General features: G+C 54.1%; 1 protein-coding gene across 1 annotated transcript; it reads right to left on the minus strand.

Annotated features, from left to right (window-relative positions):
- Positions 1-2078: 2078 nt before the first annotated feature.
- Positions 2079-14282, minus strand: DENND2D (DENN domain containing 2D). The gene is made up of 12 exons (XM_040085487.2): positions 14146-14282; positions 10844-11028; positions 10189-10301; positions 9989-10058; positions 8781-8858; positions 8550-8690; positions 6482-6630; positions 6178-6355; positions 5704-5745; positions 4989-5079; positions 4347-4586; positions 2079-3090 (listed from the first exon to the last, which is right to left on the minus strand). The coding sequence occupies exons 1-12, from the start codon at positions 14198-14200 to the stop codon at positions 3029-3031; spliced, it is 1404 nt and encodes a 467-aa protein (XP_039941421.1). The 5' UTR covers positions 14201-14282; the 3' UTR covers positions 2079-3028.
- Between the last annotated feature and the right edge of the window lie 210 nt (positions 14283-14492).

Raw genomic sequence — 14492 nt, forward strand, 5'->3', positions numbered from 1 at the left:
CCCAAATCAGCAGCGAGGGCTGAGCTGCCTGCTGGCCAGGCCCCAAGTTTTTTGGATGGTGTGAGTCGGCCAATGCTCTCCTGGGGGCTGTGTTAACAATTCAGCAGAATAAATGAGCTTTCCAATTCAGGGAGATATTTCTTGGCACTGTTTTATTTACTGTTGTAGGCTTGGATCAAGTGTTGGGCAAATCTCGAGCAGGAAGAAGGATTTAAAAATACGCTGCGGGTGTTGCTGACGTGCTGCAGTGTGACCCAGCCCCGGTATCCCTGCTCCCAGCAGCCCCAGCTGAGCCTTCCCAGTGCAGCCCCAGCAAAGAGTCTGTCCACCCTTTGGCATTAAAGGGAGAGTATTAAAGCCAGAACTTAAGGAATAGCTATAAAAAGAAAGAAGAGTGACTCTTTGCACAAGGAAACAGGGATAAGATGAGGAGGAATGGATTTAAACTAAAATAGGAGAATTTTAGATGGGATGTTAGGAAGAAACTCTTCCCTGTGAGGGTGCTGAGGCCCTGGCACAGGGTGCCCAGAGAAGCTGTGGCTGCCTGAAAGTGTCCAAGGCCAGGCTGGACAGAGCTTGGAGAGGCCTGGGATGGTGGAAGGTGTCCTTGCCCATGGCAGGGGGTGGGACTGGGTAATCATTAACGTCACTTCCAACTCATACCATTCTGGGATTTTATGACTGTAAGGCAGCTCCAGCCCTTTTGAAGCTGAAGTTTACCCTAGCCTGGCAGCTGGAGCATTGACTGCATTAGAAAATTTATATGTTTTTTGATTTAAGGATGTGGTTTTGGGTGTCGGTTTTCAGCAGCTGAGGAATAATTTTCTGTCAGATTTTTCTCCAGAAGAATTTTTTTCTCCGGGAGGTTTTGTAATTATTTCCAAAAGAATTACTCCCAAAATGACGTCCACTTCCCAATTTCTCAATGAGATGGTGTTTGGCTTCACAACCAAAAGGTTTGGCATCTCCTCACGACATAATGAACAAGCAGGAGAAAGGTGAGACAAGTGGCTGTTTTCAAAGGGATGGTTCGTGATAGGTGCCCTTGATTTTCCACACCATTTTCTGCTGTCAGTTGAACTTGGAAAAATAAATATAAAAAGAAACCCAGAAAAATACCATTAACCTTTAATTACCTGTAGTTAACCCTGTACTCTCTCTACCCATGAGAGGGAACTTGTGGAGCCAGAGAAGACACCCCAATGCCAAAAATCCCCTTTTTTCTTAACAAATAATTCCTGTTCTCCCTCCAAAAGCATGTGGGGGCTGAACAACAAATCAACTATTTTTCTTTCAGCAGGGCTGGAGACTTTCACTGCTGTTTGTGCCCTATGTCCAGCTGTGTTTTAGTCACATTTGTGCCTGATTGGATGAAGGGTTCAAAAGTAAATGTCCTTTCTCTCTCTTGTTTGGGTGGATATTACCCAGCTCTGAGAGTAAAAGACAACTGGCAGCCTGGTAGATTTCAGTGTTTGCACAAAATCCCCCGCTGGCTTCCAGTACCACTGCAAAAGTTGTGTTAAACTGGATTTGGAGCCACAGGAGGAGGCATCAAGGTGGTCAGAGGGATGGAGCAGCTCTGCTGTGAGGAAAGGCTGAGAATTGGTGGTGTTCAGTCTGGAGAAGAGCTTTGGGGTGACCTAATTGTGTGCTTTCAGTACCTGAAGGAACCACAAGATGGAGAGAGACTGTGGACAAGGGCCTGGAGGAGTGACAGGACAAGGGGGGATGGCTTCCCACTGCCAGAGGGCAGGGTTAGATGGGATAGTGGGGAGGAATTGTTCCCTGTGAGGGTGGAGACACCCTGACACACCAGAGAAGCTGTGGCTGCCCTTGGATCCCTGGAAGTGTTCAAGGCCAGGCTGGATGGGGCTTGGAGCAACCTGGGATAGTGGAAAGTGTCCTTGTCCATGGCAGGGGGTGGAATTGGGTGGTCATGAACATCCCTTGCATCCCAAACCAGTTTGAGATTCCTTGATTCCAGGATATTTTTGATATTTTGATGCCTGGTGGGCACCAAGTGATGCGACAGCCCGGCTGTAACATCCCAGAGGGGAGAATGAAGCTTTGTCTTCATTGGAGCATTTCCTGGGAGAAGTACCTGGCTTGGGTTTCTATGGGTGGGACCAGTCAGATCTGCAGCCCCAACCCAGCTTCCCTGCTGCAATATGTATTTCCTGTCTGAGTGTATTCAGAAAGGAGGAGAACCATCATTTAGCTTTAATGTGCTGCTGGCATTACATTTCAGAGAGGAATTGCAAGGTTTTAAGAGAAATTGGCACCAAGACCAGACCCAAGGGGGACGGTGACACATTTTACTCTAGGATGGAACAAATCCTTCCTCCCTCCCCAGAGGTGTTGATCAGCTGTTTCTCCCTTGACACCCCACAGCCATGTGGCCTTCACAGTTTGCTCCAGCACAAATAAATAACCTGCTGTAAATGAGTATTTTTGTTTCCTTAGAAAGCCAAACTTGGCTCTTGGCACCAGTCATGCAGCAGCTGCCAGAGAGGAAACCACTAACCCTCCCCACCTGCTCCTGCTGGTGTTTAACAATGGCTCAATAAAACAACATAAAACAGTTGTTAATAACAAAACCTCGGGAACTGTGCAATGGGATGTTCCTTATTTGCAAACCCCTCGTTTGTTTTAATGAGAAGTAACACTATTTCCTTTTTTTTTTTTTTCCTTCTAATAATTACTCTAAACCCCTGTTGTCCCACAGTCAGCCCTGCTGCCCTTCCTCTGTGTGAGGTGCTGGGGGGACAAGGTCTTTGCAAGGCCAAGCACTGGTAGTCACAGTCTGTCCCTGGAACAACAGTGATCAGGAAAGAAATCCCAGCGTGGTGCTGGTTCTGTGCAAAGAGTTTTCCAGTGCCATGATGCCCTGAGGAAGAAAGGTGGGACCAGTGCTCAGTGCTGCCGAGGCAGCTCAGGAGTTCCAGGTGGGCAGGAACAGAGTCCAGTGTAGTGCTGCTGGCAGGGATGTGTCAGTCCTAGTCCTGCTCCTCTGCTCCCAGGCTAGACTTCAGGAGTCCTTTTGGTGCTTCTTCTGTTCATGGTACTCTATTATTTTCTGCTGGAAATATGCTGTGGAGGAGAAAAGGTCATGGGTGAGGTGCTGGTGTTTGGAATGGGAGATACAGGGCTGCACAGCCCAAATCCTGGGAAGTGTTTGTGTCCCAAACCGTCCTAGGTTATGGACATCTGCATCCAGAGAGGACACGGGGGAAATGTGGAAATGAAGTGTCCAAGGCCAGGTTGGATGGGGCTTGGAGCAACGTGGGATAGTGGAAGGTGTCCCTGCCCATGGCAGGTGGAACAAGATGCCCTTTAAAGGTCCCTCCAACCTAATTTTTTTGAATTCCAGGATTATATAAGTATGAAATGGGGGTGGTTGCAATGCCACCCATCCCTCTCACCCAAAATAGGCTTTATTATGCTGGGTTAGCCAGAGGTTTTAACCCATGTGTTTACTCCTGTTCAGTTTTATGGTTCCCGCTAGCAAGGAAGGGAGAAAGCAGCAGACCCAGCAAAAAGAGTGGTGATGTAGATTGGGAATACAATGAGAAAAACAGGGATTGTGCCATTCCTCTCTTCCTCCCCAGGTTTGCCCTGTAAGGTCTCACATAAAAGGGCAGAGGAGCAGCAGCTGAGGCAGTGCCAGCAGGAGCTGCCCTGGGTGGCAGATCCCGGCCCAGGATGTCTCCATCCAGCAGTACAGGTTTTGGCTCTCCACTGCCCATTTGTCCTCGTCCCAGGCTGGGAGGAGGCTCAGCTCTGCCCTGTGCCCTGTCAATCCCCAGGATGGGGGAAGGACCAGTGCTGCTGCCACAGAGCTGAGGCTGAGCTGAGTCAGACTCCTGGCAGCTGCTGCTGTGCCCAAGCCAAATGTTTGTGCTGCTGCCGTTTGTTTGCCTCAACATGGAGCTACCAGTGAGCTGGCCCCAGCTCCAGGCATCTGACAAGATCTAAAATGAATCACAGAATCCAGAATCCTACACTGGTTTGGGTTGGAAGGGACCTTAAAGCTCATCGAGTTCCAAACTCTGCCATGGGCAGGGACACTTTCCACTACCCCAGGTGGCTCCAGGCCCCATCCAGCCTGGCCTTAGACACTTTCAGGGATGGGGAGTCACAAATAGGACTTTTTTTTTTCGCTTGACCGGGATGGAGAAATGAGGCCATTGAGAGTAAACAGGATCTGCTCAGTGCCCTGAGCACCCTCAGCTTGGGCTGCATCTCGTCCCTCACCAAGCACGAGGTGTCTCTGCCCCTAAACCCACCAGCCCAGGGTTCCACAGAGCTCACCTGACAGGGGAGAGGATGAGAAATGGGACCATTACCTTCCTGTGGGATCCTGCTCTTCTCTGCTTCCTCAATAAATAGGGAAAACATGTTTGTCTTCACAAACTTCTTGACAAATCTGCGGCAACTCTTGGAGGTGATGGCCTTGCAGAAGGCTCGTTCCTGGAAGCTGCCGGAGCCGCTCCTGCCCCACTTGATGTGGGAGGCGTAGTGCCCGACCAGGCGTACAAAGAAATGCACAAAGGCCTCCGACACCAGGGCGTTCACCTGCTCCAAGGCTAGAAGGGGACACGGAACACGAGAGGTAGGGATGGGACCTCTGAGCTGATGGTTTATTTTAACCTGGTCTGTGTTTGCATCCCAAGGAATTGCTTAGAGCCTTCCTCTGCCACTATTCAAAGATCAGACTAATTTTGCTGAGGGATCCTTGGCTTTCCAGGGTATTGCTCTCCAGGGTTACAGCATCTTAACATTCCAAATATTAGCAAAAATCCAGTTTTCCAGCAGAATTATCTGTTCCTGCTCTTATGTTTCAAAGGACAGAGGAAAAGCCATGGGATTAGCCCTGCAAATGGGGAGAAACATCCCAGACCAGGTGACTTTAGGAAAATCCCTTGGCTGAAGTCTCTAACCATGGAGAGGGCAGATCAGGGCTGTTTTACCATTGCAGACATCCTTACTGTGCACGTTGTTGTTGTTGTTGTGCCTGTTCAGAGATACCAGCATCTCGTTCTGCAGCTTTCTGGGCAGGATCTCCTCCTCATCACCCACCTGCAAGGCAATGGGGCCGTGAAGCACCAGGGGGAATCCAGCTCAGGGGGCTATGGGTTGGTGCAGCCCGTCAGTGGGGCTTTCAAAGCTCATTGATTAATCATCACCACAATGTCCTGCAGAGATGTGGGTGTGGGATATCCAGTGCATGGACCCTGCTGTTCTGGCTCAAAAGCCGGGTGCAGTGGCTGTAGCCATCCCCACATGGGGTATCCCGCCTGGGAGGTTGCCACTGAGATGGTTCTACCCCCAAAATCATAGAACCACAAAATCCCAGATGGGTTTAGATTAGAAGGGATCTTAAAGCCCATCTCATTCCACCCCCTGCCATGGGCAGGGACACCTTCCACTAGACCGCATTGCTCCAAGCTCTGTCCAACGTGGCCTTGGACACTCCCAGGGATCCAGGGGCAGCCACAGCTTCTCTGGGCAACCTGTGCCAGGGCTTCACCACCCTCACAGGGAAGAATTCCTTCCCAAAATCCCATCTAACCCTGCCCCCTGGTAGTTTGAAGCCATTTAAAAACATGGAAGCTGCCAGGGAGCTGACAGCCAAGGAGAAAAGGCCCTTGCTGGGGTTATCCAGGCCACCCCCAGCCCCACACCCACATAGGGAGGACCTACCGCCCGGATGATCTTCCCTTCACAGAGATCAACTATCAGAGCCTGAAAGAGAGCAGAGAGTAACAAGGTTTAGCCCTGCAAAGGCATCTGGGCTTCCTCCCACCCATTTGGGACTGGTGTGTCACCAGCCCATGAGGGTGGCAGGAGAGGGATCAGCAGGAGGGACCTGGGCAGGGGGACCAGGGCATTGCCCACAAGGCTTGTCCCTGCACGGCTTTCCTCTGCTTCAAGACTGGGATGGTCCCAACAGCAGCTCCTGGAGCCGCAGGGGGCAGGGCAGGGCAGCTCCCAGGGGAGTGTGGAGGTATTGCCCCAGGTGCCAACAGAAGGGAACATGGAGGACATCCTAATTTCCAGCCTCCCTGCGTGGGAAAAGGGCACAATCAGAGCCTCCAGCCCCAGGGTCAAGCCAAACCTGGGGACACAGATTAAACAATGGCTCCATGCAGCTGCCCTCCCCTCTGGATGAAATACCTCCTCCATGGGCTGCTCCAGGACCCGCTCCAGGTGCCGCATCTGGATGCCAACCATGAAAGGTGTGGGGCAGCACACGGTGTCCAGCAGGCACTCGGGGACCACGGGGATGTAGGTGTGAGCCCAGGTGAAGGGGTACAGGAGAGCAGCCACGGCATGGATGCACTGAGACAGGACACTGTAGGACAGGCAGCCAGAGCTGACACCACAGCAGGGAGGAGGGAACATCCAATCTCTGCTGGGTCCTATGCCACTTCAAGGACATTTTTATGGGCATTTTTATAATAAAGAGATCAGGACTCACCTCAGCTCCTCAGCCAGGAAAATGAGCCGTCGCTCCAGCACGGCGGAGGCGAAGATGTGCAGGATGAGGTCGGAGCTGAGTCGCTGGAGCAGAGCCTGGAACTCCACATGCTCCAGGTGGGCATCCACAGGCCGTGTTAGCTCAATGAGCTGCCAAGGAAGAGGCATGGAACCCCAGCTTAGGAGGGGCAACACTCCCCCCATCCTGCCCTGCCTCCCTGAGAAGGTGATTTGGAAGCAATTAATGGCCCAGAGTTTGCAGCATCTGCACTGTGTCCATGTACAAGGGACAACCCCATTTCATCCTGCCGGGAGATTCAGCCTGTGCAGTGCTGAGAGCTCAGGGAAGCCATCAGTGACAGGGCTCTTTATCTGTGCACTGGAAATTAACCCAAGTTAACCCAGTGCTCCCAAGTCCCTGGCAGGGGGTGGCAGGGACGTGTCCCATCTCAGTGTCTGACAGGTCATCTGGGAGCTGCCAGGAAAGGGAGGAGTGGGAAGGGGATGACTTCTACAAATGCCACAAAACCATCCTCTAAAGCCTCTCTGGCAGGGGCAGCCTGGCAATTCCTGGCTAAGATATTGCAAAAGTGGGGGATCTAATAGAGATTTGCAGGAGGGCTGGCTACTCAGCTGCCTTTGCCCTCAAGTCTCCCAATTCCATCAATCCCCATGGCAGCCGGACATGGTGAGTACTGAAGGGTTACCAGGACTGTGTAGCTCATGACACAGTCCTGGCCTCTCTCCCCACCCTTCAGGAGGGAAGTTCCCTTCTCCATGTGCCTTTCCACTAAAGCAGCATCTTCTCAGCCAGCAGCATCAGGCTTGGCTGGGCTCCAGAGTCCCTTTCCAGCACAAATCCTGCCCCATCCCCAGCTCTCAGCCCATGCAGTACCCAGGATTTCTTTCTCCACCTTTCCTGATCTCAGTGATCGCCTTGCCTTGCTCCAGCCCCTGCTCGGAGCCCCAGAGTGCAGCTCTTTCGAAGAACATCCTCATTCCTCCTCCCTCTGGCAGCCCAGGCCATGCTTCCAACCATGGCCCTGAGACACAGCATTGAGCAACCTACAAAGTCTTGCACAAGCTCCCTGGATGAAGAAATCACTTAGATCACCAGCTGCTAAATTGCTCTAGAGAGGAGGGATCCCGCTCTCAGGCCCTCTCTGGCAGGGCACATCCATGGAATGCTCAGCATTGAGGATATTTTGCCCAGTGCCAGAGTGGATCTTCCCCATTTTTCCAGCTTGGCTTTGCCACAAGAGAAAGGAAAAGCAAATGAAAAGGCTGTGCCCGTGCAAGTCTGGGCTGTGTGTGGGCACAATGGGATCTTCTCATCCATGCCTGGATCAGATCTTTTCTCCACAGGAAAAGACTGGGCTTGTCCCACACCTGCGTCTGCCTAGGGGGCTAAACCAGGTAGAAACCAAGACTGGGAGCTGAGCACAGTGGTATGGAGAAGAGTATGGAATCATCAGGGTTGGAAAACCCCTCTAAGATCATCAACTCCACGTTCACTACTAACCCCCATCCCCAATTACCACATCCACGTGTTTTCTGAACACTTCTAGGGATGGTGATTCCACCACTGCACTGGACAGGCTGTGCCAGTGCCTGACCGCCTCTTTTGGGAAGAAATTTGCAGCCCACGACCACCCTGGCACCACTGTGCTCCCCAACCTGCCAGAGGAGCTGATACTGGCTCAGCAGCTGGAGCAGCTCCCAGCCCCTGGCACAACATCCCGCTCTGGCATCAGGGCCAGGCAAGTCCCAACGTGGTGTGCAGAGAGGTTTTCGTGTGGCAGTTCCAGCTCCAGGCTGGGCGAGCTGCAGAGGATGCAAAGATGGGGCAGCATCCCCTAAGGATGGGCTCCATCCTCATCCTCACTGCTCTCCTCCTGGATATAATAACACCCATATTCCCAAGGGATGAGGCCCCTGGCAGCCTGACCCACCCTGCCCTGCTATGGTGAGCACCCGTGGGTGCTGCACATGTGGAGGATGCTCCCAGACGCAGCCCAGGCTCCTCATGTTGCAGCAGTCCAGGAGGTGCCCCCGAGCCCCGCACCAACCTCTGTGCCCGACTCGGGGATGAAACTTTTGATGGTGACGGTTTTCCCTGGAGCTGGGAAGGGTGATTCCCGAAGGCCCTGCATGAAGGGGTAGATCACTGCCATGGAGATCTGGCGCCTCTTCTCCACCTCGTCCAGGATCTGGGTGAGAAAGACGTGAGCTGGGAATCCCCAGCAGAAAAAGGAGCAGTCACCGAAGCCGCTGCTGGGCCAGAGCCACCGCATCCTTACCTTGGAGAAGAGTCCAAAGCAGCCCAGGCAGCTGATGATGCAGAAAACCTCAGGGAGCCGGACACCACGCCCGGAGGGCTGGAAGAGTGTGGGAAAAGGATTTGAGCATCTCCCAGCCCCTTGCGGCAGCTCCATGCTCTCCAAAGGGATCCTCACTTGCTCCCCTCGATTTCCCAGTCGCTCACTGGGGGATTTTCAAAGCTAGGGCCAAGACCAAAGATGCAGCTGATGTTGGAAAACCAGAGGGTGCCCAGAGGAGATGATTTTGATAATTAACAGCCTAAGCTGTTAATTATTTTGGTGCAAAGTCCTTTGGCATATTTCCAAACTCTCCTCTCACCCAGACACACATTTTCTCAGACATCCTGCCTCACCATCCTTAGGGTTAATCCTGCCTCCTGCTACAACAGGGGCCTTTGGGATGAGTTCTCTGGCTTTTTTTCCCCTTTTCCAACTGGACTACCCTGGGTCTGTTTGCTTTCTGCACTTTCAGCCCTCCAGACATTCAGTTCCAATAGCCTGAACTCAGCCTTGGATGCCAAAATGGGCACACCAGGCTGAAGGGGTGCTGGTTCCAGCAATTCCCCAGGCTGTGGCACAGGGATGCCCTCCTGGATTTATGTCCCTGTTTAAAGCAGCAGCCAGGGAAAACTGTTGCACCTCAGAGCCCCTGAGCTGGTCAAACCTGTGATTTGAGAAACAGCCACTGCTCAGATGCAGTTTTTGGGGATGGGGCTGAGGGCTCCCAGTTCCTTGGCACCTGGATGCCTGCACTGACATCCCCATCCTGATCCCAAGTGGGATTTGCAGCCATCCTGCCACTGCAGACAAGGGAAAGGAGCCAGGGAAGCTGTGGAAACCAGTGGGGAATCACAGAACTCTTAAGTTTGGAAAAGCCCTCCAAGATCTCCAAGTCCAAAAGTCAGCCCAGCACCACCACATTCAGCCCTAATTCATGTCCCCAGGTGCCACATCCACATGCTTTGTGAAAACTTGTTTCCTCCCTCCAACATCTGAGTGATGTCTCAGCAGAGAGCTTTAAAAACCTGCTTTGGGTACCCTTGTGCTGCTTGTCATCACTTTGGTCAAGGCCAGTGGCTTTCTGAGCACGTCCCCAAGAGCTGAACTCTGGGCATGGCAGGAGGTGACATGTTCCACCGTGGGGAGCAGGTGACACTGCTAATGGGTGTGGGGTGGGGAGGGCTCACCAGCAGCCGCCTGCAGTAGCCGATCTTCCTGCTGCCATCCACGTTTGTCAGGACAAAGGAAAAGGTTTCGCTGCAAGGAGAGAAAACATGGGGCTGGGATGAGCTGGGATGGACTAGGCTGGGCTGGGCTGGTCCTTCCAGCCCTCAGGAGTCCCACAGGGGTGGGGGTCCCAGCCCAGACCCTGCAGTGGGGCAGGTACCTGGTGAACTCGGTGATAGGCGCCCAGTTGTTGCCATCAGGGAAGCAGAAGAGGGGGATGGCTTGGAGGAGACGTTCCTCCTCCTCCTTCTGGCCCTTCAGCAAGTTCTCACGCTGGAAGGAAACGATGCCAAGAGTCAGGGAGATGGAGGGTCCCCATTGTCACCAGGAATGGGGTGGGATTCAGTGGAATCAGTCTCAGTCTGTCCCAAAGCAAACCCATGCTCTGAATGATGCAGAAGGGGCCTGCACATGTCTGGACAAGCACCTCCCAAAAATCAAAATTTTCACTCTCACCCCATGGACAGTGAGGCAAAGCAGAGGGACCCTCTGCAAACCGGGATCTCTTCCTGTGCCACTTCCCTGAGGTGTGGTTTCCCCACTGTGGTCTCCCCTTTTGGGACAGGAGGCCAGGAACAACCCCTGGTAGTTTCTTCCTGGGGTTTGTGGCCCTGGCCTGGGATCATGGGGAGGGACAGATGGTCCTAGCAACCCCGACCCAGGGCAGGCAAAGCCCTGGGGTCTGGGGCTGTGACTCAAGGGCATGGGCCACTTTCTTCTTCTCCCTTCCTGGCTTTAATGATGGGGTAGGAACAACATCACTTTCTCCTCTAAACGTGAAAAACTAATCTTATCAGAAACAAAGGACTAAATACCTTTGGGAACTGGTAGGTTATTTTGGGTTCATAATGTCCATCTGGCATCTTCTTCAGCGACACCACCACCAGGTACTCAAAGAAGAACTGTCCAGCAGAGTAGAAGGCCGAGCTCCGCTCCCCCATCTTCCCCTGTGGTGCCCGTGGGGGAGTGTTTTCTGCAGCAGAGGCCCCATCTTTTCCTTCTGAAGCCAAAAAGATCCCCCAAAAAGTCAGATCAGAGTGCAATGAAAGATGTGAGGCATCCTGAGGGCAAGGGAGGAGTGGCAGAGTTACACCTGAACTGGCTAAAATGGCTGGAGGGAAGCAGGTCCTGGTGCCAGGACATTTGGTCCCCAAAAATGAACAGCTGGGGACATGAAAAGGAAAGAGAAATGGCTTTTATGAGTCTTTTACGGAAAATCCTAAGACACCCCCCAGCCTTCCTTTGCCCCAGCCCAGTGAGGGCAGAAGGATGCCCAGAGCAAAGCAGGCACATGGAATGAGGGAGCGCAGATGGGGTCTGCATTAAACATCTTCAAGGATGTGTGGGAATGTGTTTACAGCAGTTAATTTTATTCCCTTAAGGGAAGTAAACAGAAAAAAAACCCAGCCCAGACATTGTTTCAGCACCTCCTAAAGCTCCAGTCAGATGAATCCCAACCTCTCCCAGCCAGATGTCCTGGGAACTGCTGATTGCAAATGAGCTACTCGAGGGTTTTCCCTAAACCACAGCTCCCGAAGCAAAGCAGCTCTTGGAGATTACACCCCAGTTCCTGTTGGGCTGTTTGGGAAGGGCAGCTGGGAAGCATCAGCTGTCACACACTGAACAACCAGGAACAGGAGGGAAAAGAGCCCCATCCAGCATCTCCAAGGGCCCTGGGATGACCACAGTGGGACAGTGAGATCCAAGGGCTGCAAAGAAGAGGAGGTAAATACTGGACAGAGACTGCAGCCAGGCCATGCTACAGCTCTTCCCTCTCTCAGAGGCCACTTGTGCTTCCCTTTACACCTTGTTCTTGACACAGAAACTGTCCCATCTCTGATTATGGTGGGGAGCTGGAGCAGAAAAGTTGAGCTGTTCTTTTGGGAATAGCAAGAAAAATAAATATGTGGCTGGACGAGATTACTAGCTCTTGCAGTTTGTCCCCAGATCCCAGAGTTTGTCCCTGGGCTCTTCTGGTTGTGCCACAGCTGGTTAGGGCAAGGCATGGCCGTGATCAGCTACTCCTATTATCCTTCAAGTATAGCATCCTTCTCGAGAAGCAGTGCTGGTGGATACCCTGCCAACACATGCCTCCAGCTCCACAGCTACCTCCTTTAGTCTGGAAACACCTCTCCAGCCTATGTTCCAGGTCACTGGGAGCTGATGGGAACAGAAGGCTCATGGGAGAAGGTAACACTCATGGTTCCATCACAGGATGTTCCTTCCCAGGGATCAGAAATGGCTTTCCCAGCTCGGGGTGGAGAGATGCTCAAAGCCACCCCTTCTGCACCACCTCCACATGCAAAGTCCTCCTTGGCAGGGCAAAATTCATCCCAGAGAGGTCCCTTTGTGGCAGATGAATGAGAGCTGTCTGAGGATATTTCTGGTTTATCCTCGTTGGGGATCATCCTGGACCTGCCCAATGAGGTGTTCCAGGCCAGGGAAAAGGTTGACAAGATGTGCATTGATTCTCTGCTCTTCCTTGGGATGCTCCAGCAATGGCTTTGGTCTAGTAACACCCTGGACCCAGGCAGGAGGTTGTTGTTGGGGGGACCCCAGGGAACAAGGCTGAGCCATGGGAAGGTGGCTGGTGTCCCCCATCCATGCTGGACACTGGCATTGGTTGTTTTCCCACCACCAGGGCGAGATGAAAGTGCAGTGAAATCCTGTCTATCCAGTCCCACTCTGCACAACACCAGATGTGCTCTCCAGCGAGGAATGGATTTGCATTTTGTCCATGGGGTTTACAAGCAAACAAGCTAAACCTGTTGTTCTGGAGAGCCCGGCCACGCCAGGCTATGGCTCTGCCTCTCGCACAGGGAGGTGTGGATCCCCCAGCATTGCAGGTCTGGCTGCAATGCCCTCACTGGCAGAGCCTAAATCCCTCCAAGACCACAACTCCCCATCCCTGGGCTGGAAGATGAGCTCCAGGAAAGTATGGAGTGGACTGTCAGGCAGGCTGAAGGCAGCATCACAGATCCTAGAGGTGCCCCAAACCGGCAGGATTCACAGTGACTTGTCTCTTGGAACGTAAACCGGGGTCACAAGAGCCAAGGATTCTCCCATAGCACGTGTCAGGAAGATTCCGGGAGCACCCCCGGGCCCCCAGCAGCGGGAGCATCCCCCGCGAGGAGGGGAAGGAGGGGGGTGGCCAGGGGGGCTCTCACAACTCCCAGATGGAAAGTGGCTGCCGGTGACGTGGATCTTCACCCCTTCCATCCACCGGGCACAGAGAGGGCAAAGGCTGCCGCGGGCTTTTCTTATCACCGAGGGCTGCGCTCAGCCCCATTCTGCCTGTGGCACAACCGGTCTCTTTCCTCCCGGAAAACTCCCGACCTTTGGTGTGCCAGAGTTTACCGACCCGGCTTGCGGAGGAGCTCAGCTCCCCGTGCCGCCCACCTGCCCACCTGCCCCAGCGGAGAGGAAACGGCTTTGGCTTTATCAAAGCTCTTCTGCTGCGCTGGGAACATCGAGCTCATGTGGAGCCAGACAGCACAAAACAGACGGAGGGCGCAGTAAGCGCCCCAAATCCACGGATTGCTCCAACCTGCTTTGTTGTGGCTTGAGATATGGCAGCCAGAGAACTGATGATCCATTCGGTATCTCGGAAAAGATCACAAATCCCAAAGGACCAATTTCTGCATCGCCTTCTGAAGGCTCTGCGACACTCCACTGTCTTGAGGGGCACCGTCTCCCTCGTGGCCCCCCCCATGGATATCCCCACGAGTGTCCCAGATGCCACACGCCGGCATGCCCATCCAGTGGGGATGTGGGGAGATAGGGGATCTGTGGAGCCGCCCCTGGGGCTGGGGTGGGCTCAGTTGGGAAGGGGTGGGCTCCCGGAAGATGGGCTGAACGCCCGGGATGGGCTGAACCCCCGCGACGGAACAAGAGACGCGGTAAGTCCCGGGGCACCGGCCCGAGCTGGGCTCCGCGGGCTGCGGTGCGAACGGGCAGGGCTGGAGGGACCGAGCCGCTGCCGTCGGTGGCACCGGGGAACGTCCCCGCGCCGCCGGCAGCCGCCGGCTCCCGCAGCCCTGGCACCGGGAACGGACCGGTCCCGACACCGAAACTGACACCGGCACCGGCACCTCCCGGAGCCCCTCCCGTCCCTCACCTCTGCGGCCGGCGCGCCGCAGGCTCCGTCGCAAGAAGTTGCCGATGGAAGCCATGGGGGGAAGCGGTCCCGTCGCGGTCCCGTCGCGGTCCCGGTGCGGCCCCGGCCCGGCCCGGCCCGGCGGGGAGAGCTTGGCTTCCGCCCGCCGCGCTTTCGCTTTCCCGGGGGAGGAGGGACGGCACGGGGCGGAGAGGAGAGGAGGAGGAGCGGTGAACCGGGCAACACCTGGCACCAGGCGGGCACGGGGGATTTGTCCGGGGAGAGGGGCACTGGGGCACGGGGTAGCCCAGGAAAGCGGTAAAAACGGACATAAGGGACGCGGGAGCATCGGGAATGACGTGGGCAGG

This window comes from Hirundo rustica, chromosome 24 (assembly GCF_015227805.2).
Source record: "Hirundo rustica isolate bHirRus1 chromosome 24, bHirRus1.pri.v3, whole genome shotgun sequence".
Lineage (NCBI taxonomy): Eukaryota > Metazoa > Chordata > Aves > Passeriformes > Hirundinidae > Hirundo > Hirundo rustica.